At 37.0% G+C, this 7,655-nt stretch overlaps 1 protein-coding gene across 1 annotated transcript in view; it reads left to right on the forward strand.

Annotated features, from left to right (window-relative positions):
- The window catches only part of GSL04 (glucan synthase-like 4), a 39,466-nt gene extending 32,208 nt beyond the window's left edge, over positions 1 to 7,258 (forward strand). The window contains exons 30-42 of the mRNA XM_077370420.1: positions 7 to 113; positions 221 to 343; positions 450 to 518; positions 951 to 1,137; positions 1,225 to 1,336; positions 4,131 to 4,250; positions 4,360 to 4,475; positions 4,605 to 4,688; positions 4,790 to 4,902; positions 4,992 to 5,221; positions 5,346 to 6,194; positions 6,634 to 6,819; positions 6,903 to 7,258. Of these exons, the coding sequence (XP_077226535.1) occupies positions 7 to 113; positions 221 to 343; positions 450 to 518; positions 951 to 1,137; positions 1,225 to 1,336; positions 4,131 to 4,250; positions 4,360 to 4,475; positions 4,605 to 4,688; positions 4,790 to 4,902; positions 4,992 to 5,221; positions 5,346 to 6,194; positions 6,634 to 6,819; positions 6,903 to 7,130 (2,524 nt within the window). The 3' untranslated portion in view covers positions 7,131 to 7,258. The remainder of the gene's footprint in view (positions 1 to 6; positions 114 to 220; positions 344 to 449; positions 519 to 950; positions 1,138 to 1,224; positions 1,337 to 4,130; positions 4,251 to 4,359; positions 4,476 to 4,604; positions 4,689 to 4,789; positions 4,903 to 4,991; positions 5,222 to 5,345; positions 6,195 to 6,633; positions 6,820 to 6,902) is intronic.
- Positions 7,259 to 7,655: the final 397 nt, after the last annotated feature.

A 7,655-nucleotide genomic window follows, 5' to 3' on the forward strand; every position in this document is an offset into this window, starting at 1 on the left:
ATCTAGTGTTTTGACTCCATACTACATGGAAGAAGTTAATTTTTCAGAGGAGGAACTTCATTCAAGGCAAGATGGGGCTTCCATTTTCTTTTATATGCAAAAGATATATCCAGGTTACTAAGAAATAAGATTTCTTTTTGTAGGCTATCTAAATGATTTCTTCCACCCCATTTGGATTCAGATGTGATTAACTTCTGACCTCTCCCTTTAATTACTTTAGATGAGTGGACAAATTTTTTGGAACGAATGGAATGTGATAATTTGGAGGACTTCAATGATGTTAACAAACTAAAAGAGCTTCGAAATTGGGCTTCTTTCCGTGGACAGACACTAAGTCGAACAGGTGAAGGACAAAAGTAGTTCTTATGAATTTAAATGTTGACCTGATTGATAGTGCTGGTTGCTTATTCTAAAGCCAACTTAAATTCCGGTGTCCTGTGAAATAACAGTTAGAGGAATGATGTACTATAGGAAAGCTCTAAAACTTCAAGCTTTTCTGGACATGGCTGAAGATGAAGGTGAGTTAGTGTACTGGAATATATCTATATGGACATGGATCAAGTGTTCATAAATTTTCTTTACCAAGAATATCATTTGGGATTTGATATTGGTGCCCGTACTTTAACCTGGACATGGATCAAGTGTTCATAAATTTTCTTTACCAAAAATATCATTTGGGATTTGATATTGGTGCCCGTACTTTAACCTCGACCCCTCGTTTACAGCCGGTGATCACCGCACAGGCTCACAGCAAGTAAAGGAGGCAGTTGAGCTCAAAGCAGGGGCTGCGATATCATCCTCATATCATGTTTTTATTTTTATTAACTTCATTAAAGTCAAAGATCATTCTCAAGCCTATCTAGCTTATTAGGATGTGACCTACTTAAGATTGAAAAGTTTCTTCTTTTCAAATGTGTGTTATTACTATTTTACTGTTCTTGTCCAAGCAGATATTCTTGAAGGCTTTAAGGGTTTTGAAGGGGAAGATGACGGGAAAATTAGCCAGTACTCATTGTCTGCACAACTAGATGCACTTGCCGATATGAAATTCACATATATTATATCTTTTCAAACATATGGAGCACTGAAGTCTTCTGGAGATTCTCATGCTCAAGACATCCTGGACTTGATGGGAAAGTAATCTTCTAGTAAATTTTTTGGAGCAATTTTTTTTTATCCAACTACTGTATAATGTGTATATTTATGCTAAAATATTTCTTGAAGGTATACGTCTCTACGTGTTGCTTACATTGAAGAAAAAGAAGAGATAGGTGCATACAAGCCTCAAAAAACATATTCTTCTATATTGGTTAAAGCGATCAATGATTTGGAGCAGGTAATGTGCTATTTAGGCTGAAATTTATGAAAGATATTTCTCTTATGTTGGGCTTAGTTTTGTTGGATGTGGGAATCAGATCAAATAAAATTATAATTCCCATGAACCAACAGTTAGGAGAAACATTGTATATATACAAAATGGGATCAACTGATTGCCGGAATCTGTTTCGAATAAATAATGAAATTATCAAATACACATTTCTTACATTGCTTATATAGAACTGTTAACAGTTCAACTTGCATGGAAATTTAATTGTTTTTCCTTCTACTATATGTTTCTTTTTTTCTTTTTTTGAATGGTTCTACTATATGTTTCTTTTAGAGTAATATTTGTCGGTGATCAGTAAAAGAAAATTCAATGATCATGTAGCCTTGAAAAGCATGGAGAAGGGTTAACCCTCATGCCTTGCCCCTAATTGGGGTTTGTAAAGGGATTCAAAGATATGTATGTTTCCCATGGTGGTTAACTCTCGGTTGTATGTATAGCTTTATTAAATAAATCACCAACTGATTGGTTCCTTTCAAATACGAAGAAGACAAATACATCTGAAGTTTCAACCTAGCAAAATGCCATCAAGTATAATGCGGTTCTTTGCTTATGCAGCAAAGGAATTGTGTTGATCACCAAAAAGAGGAAATTATAGGACTAAAAACATTGGTGGCAGCTACAATGGAGTTATTTCTGTTATTTATATTGTTGAAATAAGTATATCTAAGAAATGTTTCCCATATACATAGCGAAAACAGTACATTTTGAGACACTGCTTTCTTTCCCTTGAGATTGTCATTATTGCATGACTTGTGTCATACTTAGTAATCTTACATGCCCGTACCTTTGCATCATATTAAGGGGGGGGGAAGATTTATGAATTTGGACGGTTAACTCATTTTCGGCCTTAAGGTGGCTTATCAAAGCTGTACAACTTAGAGGATCATCCAGCACCACTTTTCCCAAGTAAAAATGAAGTTATACTATTTTCTTCCAAAAAAATGAATGCAAAATGTTTTTACTCTACTGAAAAGAGGCACTATGCCATTCTTTACCATAAAACTCTACTCAACAAAGCCTTTGTCCCAAACTAGTTGGGCCATTCTTTACCATAAAAAAAAAACTTAATGATATTGTTAAAGTATAAAAGATAAATAACGCCTTTCTCCAACAGCTTAAGCTTTTGGAGAAGTTGGTAAGTTAACATGGTATTAGAGCAAAGGTCTCGAGTTCAAACCTCCCGGATAGTAAAAATCCACCTGCGAAGGTTGGCCCAAAGTGGGACCACATGTGCCACGTGTTTGCCAAGTGGGCCACACGTGCGGGGGAGTGTTAAAGTATAACAGATAAATAACGCCTTTCTCCAACAGCTTAAGCTTTTGGAGAAGTTGGTAAGTTAACAGATATGTTGTCGTTATGGTCTCATTCTTAAGATAAAATTCATGCACTGTGTGGGACTTGGATGTAATTCTTGTGTTGAATTTGAATTTCCAAAGCTTGTCTATGGTCCTTTAACTGTTGGTCTTATAAGGAATATACTGTATCAGGATTTCCTTTTTCCATAAGGCCTATGAACCAAAATCATTCTTTAATTTCTTACATGCTTCGTACTGTTCTGAACCAATCCGGTCTATTTCGTCTGGAACAAACAAAACAAGGTGAAATAGCATGTTCTAGATGAACTATGCAGAATTTCTGGGCAATTTTCATTCTTTACAGAGAATTTATTGAGATTTCCCTTTTAACCCTCTTTTAGTGATCGTTTTGTGTTCTTTTGAATGGCATTTGATGTATTTTAACCCACAAACGAATGAGAGGGCTAAAAACACATCAAAACCCTTAATTTTTTAAACTTTGCAGAACTCATTTGTTCCTTCAACCCTGCCTCTCATTTATATTTGGTGTTTGGTATGATGAATTGTGAGTTTTATTGATTTTTGGCTCTGAATTTAATTTTATTAGGCTAAGCATCAATCAATTTCATGCATATGGTAGATGTTTTAAGTAATAACATGTGTCTTTTTGTTAAATTTGGTTGATGCAATGGTTTCTTATATATATTTTGAATTTTTTAATGGTTAAAAAAATCAACCTATCTCTATGCCTTTTCTGAAACAGAGCATCAGAGCAACCGAGACATCGGAATGTTCCATGCCAACGAGCAAAACAAAACACCCTGAGGAACAGAATTGATAAATAAGGGCTGGATTGTTGAACCATATAAGTTCATAAGATCTTTCAAAACCACTTTTTTGACTGAAAAATGAAGCTACAAAATTCAATGCTATAAATTTGAGTGTCTGTACTAATTTTTCACTCTAGTGAAGGGAGTCCACTCCATACTGATTTTCTATCTCAAAAGGTGAAGTGCCATTATTATCTTAGTAGCCACACTTTGAATCTTTAAAAAATATTATTAACAATATTATTAATTATATGGTGTTAAAGTATAAAAGATTAAATACTGCCCTTCTCCAACAACTTAAGCTTTTGGAGAAGTTGGTAAGTTAACTTGGTATTAGAGCCAAAGGTCTCGAGTTCAAACCTCCCTGATGTCAAAAATTAAAAAAAATAAAAATCCACATGCAATGGTCGGCCCAAGGTGGGACCACATGTACCACGTGTTTGCCAAGTGGGCCAAGCGTGAGGGGGAGTGTTAAAGTATAAAGATTAAATACTGCCCTTTTCCAACAGCTTAAGCTTTTGGAGAAGTTGGTAAGTTAACATATGGAAATATGAAATCACTCTTTTATATTCATATTTCCAATGCATGCTTCTGATCTGTTCACTATGATCTGTGTAGGAAATTTATCGCATCAAGCTTCCTGGTCCGCCAAATATCGGAGAAGGGAAGCCTGAGAACCAAAATCATTCTATAATTTTTACACGTGGTGATGCCGTTCAAGCAATTGATATGAACCAAGTATGCTCTAGATTTAGTTCTTAAAATGACTGTCACATTTTCATGTCTCCCATTTACATGTATTTGATGTTTTTTTTTTTTTGAATTATACATGTATTTGATGTTGCAGGACAACTACATGGAAGAAGCCTTCAAAATGAGAAACATTCTCCAAGAATTTCTTAGGCATCGTGGAGAGAAGCCTCCAACCATACTTGGTCTTAGAGAACACATATTCACAGGAAGGTTAGATCCTAAGGTTCATGTACCACAAAAACTCAATGCCCGAGATGAACTGTATTCCCAAGCAAATGTTTTGTATATGTCATGTATTTAGAATGTAGGAACCTTATGTTTCAATTTCCGTAATTGCAGTGTTTCATCTCTGGCTGGGTTCATGTCCTATCAAGAGACTAGTTTTGTCACCATTGGACAAAGACTTCTAGCAAATCCTCTCAGGTAAGGGATACACTGTGAATTGGCATGTTTAAGTTCAGAAATTTACTCAACGAAAGGTGCCAACAGTCTTTTATTTTTTCACAACATTTGCTTATTTCCAGGGTACGGTTCCACTATGGCCATCCAGATCTATTTGACAGGGTATTTCACTTAACAAGAGGTGGCATAAGCAAAGCGTCAAAGACTATTAACTTGAGCGAGGATGTATTTGCTGGTAGGAACAAGTAGTTTCAGTTTTTAGCTAAGCAAATTAGTAATTCGGCTCTAATAGTAATATCCTCGACGTCAATGCTTTTTGTGTAGGATTTAATTCGACACTGCGACAGGGATATGTAACTTACCATGAATACATGCAAGTTGGTAAAGGTCGGGATGTAGGTCTAAATCAGATATCAAAATTCGAAGCCAAGGTAGCCAATGGAAACAGCGAACAAACTCTTAGTCGTGACATATTCCGCCTTGGGCGTCGTTTTGACTTTTTCCGGATGCTATCCTGTTACTTCACAACTGTTGGATTTTACTCCAATAGCCTGGTAAATATTTAACTCTCACAGAACTCCTCTAATTCAATAGCATTATTGATGCTTAACTCTTGCAGAACTCCTTAAAAAGAGATTTGCGATAATTTCTATTACATCTGGATAATTTCTATTGCAGATATCAATACTTGGAGTTTATGTTTTTCTATATGGGCAACTGTACCTAATCCTTAGTGGAGTGGGAAAAGCTCTCCTTATTGAGGCTGGGACGCAAAACATAAAATCCCTGGAAACAGCTCTTGCCTCCCAGTCATTCCTCCAGCTTGGACTTCTAACAGGCCTACCGATGGTGATAGAGATTGGCCTAGAGAAAGGATTTCGAACTGCACTGAGTGATTTTATCCTCATGCAATTTCAACTAGCTGCTGTTTTCTTCACTTTCTCCCTCGGAACTAAGTCGCACTACTATGGTCGAACGGTCCTCCATGGGGGTGCTAAGTACAGACCAACTGGCCGCAAGTTCGTGGTGTGCCATGCTAGTTTCACTGAAAATTATCGGTTATATTCACGCAGCCACTTTGTGAAAGGATTTGAGCTAATGTTCCTCTTAATCGTCTACAATTTATTTTGTCAATCTTACCAGAATAATATGAAATACGTGTTGGCCACATATAGCATCTGGTTCATGTTGGGGACTTGGCTTTTTGCGCCATTTCTTTTTAATCCTTCTGGATTTGAATGGCAGAAGACTGTGGAAGACTGGAAGGACTGGAACAGGTGGATCAATAATCTAGGGGGTATAGGAGTGCAACAGGATAAGAGCTGGGAATCTTGGTGGAATGATGAGCAAGCCCATCTTAAACACTCTGGGCTGAGTTCTAGAATATTTGAAATACTTCTCTCTCTTCGATTTTTTCTTTACCAGTATGGACTAGTTTATCACCTCGACATATCTCACGGGAGTAAAAACTTTCTGGTTTATGTGCTGTCCTGGGTTGTTATAGGCATCATCTTCCTATTAATCAAGGTAAAAATGGCAGACATAACTGCTTGATACTGGATTCTCTCATTATACTTAGGGGCTGTTTGGATACACGAATTTTAAAATCTTCAATTTCTTCAAAATCCTGGATGGTGGATGGGAGACGAGAGAAGGAGACCGTCCTTTGTTTTCTGATTTATCACCCTTCTTTCCATCGAGCTAGAGAGTAGGAGATCATCCCGTGTTTCCAGGTTTTAGAAATCTCAGGATGGGGAAGAGATTTCTAAAACCTGGATTTCTTACTCAAAATCTTTCAAACTAAAACCCGGATTCTAAAATCCACGTATCCAAATAGCCCCTTAAGGTTTTCAAGTAATAACTCCACTATGTTGTAGAGTGCTATTGTATTGTAGGAATAATATCCTACAGCAGCAGCTCTCCTGGTTTATTCAGTTTAATCATGTGACTTCAATGTGCTATGCAGGTGGTGAAGAAGGGGCGACAGAGGCTAAGTATAGACTTTCAATTTTGGTTTAGGATTTTTAAGGCGAGTCTTTTCTTAGGCGTGTTATCAATCATAATCTTTCTATCTGGGATATGTAAACTGTCGGTGATGGACTTATTTATATGCTGCCTTGCATTTATTCCTACCGGATGGGGTTTGCTCTCTGTAAGTTTCTGTGGAAAATTATACAAAATCTCCACCTTCCATGATACTTCTCTCTGATTGATTTTTGGGTTTCTGATCTTCAGATTGCACAAGCAGTGAGGCCCAAGATCGAGAATTGGCAAATATGGGATTCCATTCAGATACTCGCTCAAGCTTATGACTATGGAATGGGTCTTCTTCTTTTTTCATCAATAGCTGCACTGGCATGGCTCCCAGTATCAGCCTTCCATAATCACATTCTTTTCAAAGAGGCATTTAGTCGGCGTCTACAAATTCAACCAATTCTTGCAGGAAAAAATAAGGCTAAGTAATTCATTAAAATAAATCAAATGTGTTACACCATATGGTAAAAGTCAGATGTGGCATAAGCATTCCTTGTGTTATGTAAATATCGGATTAACATGATAATTTTTAGCTTAGATTCATAGATCTTGATCTTTTTTCCTGCTTAGATTTCTCCCGTTGATGCTGGTAAGACCCAGATGAGCATTTTAGCTTTCCTTGTGCTATGCTATGTTACTATCTGGATTGCATCGGTTGCATTCTCTGCATGACAAGGTGAAGGACGATCTCTTCTCACATAGTCAGCGTAGGCGTGATGGGACCCATTGCCTGTACCACCAAACGATGGAACATCATTCGCCTTGTTAGGCTAATGATCTAGCATTTCTCTATAAACAAATGTCCAAAATGATGCTTAGAAGGCAATAAACTCATAGATCAGTCATTTCTTCCAGAGCTTATATATGAATGAGTAGCTTGGGGTTGAGCCTCTAGCTCAATTGGTCAAGGCTTTGTTCTTCAACTTCCGAGGTTCAATCCGGGCTTACCTATTA

The sequence above is a fragment of the Tasmannia lanceolata genome, unplaced genomic scaffold (genome assembly GCF_043159265.1).
Source record: "Tasmannia lanceolata isolate RefF3 unplaced genomic scaffold, GAP_Taslan_0.1 ptg000037l, whole genome shotgun sequence".
Taxonomy (NCBI): domain Eukaryota; kingdom Viridiplantae; phylum Streptophyta; class Magnoliopsida; order Canellales; family Winteraceae; genus Tasmannia; species Tasmannia lanceolata.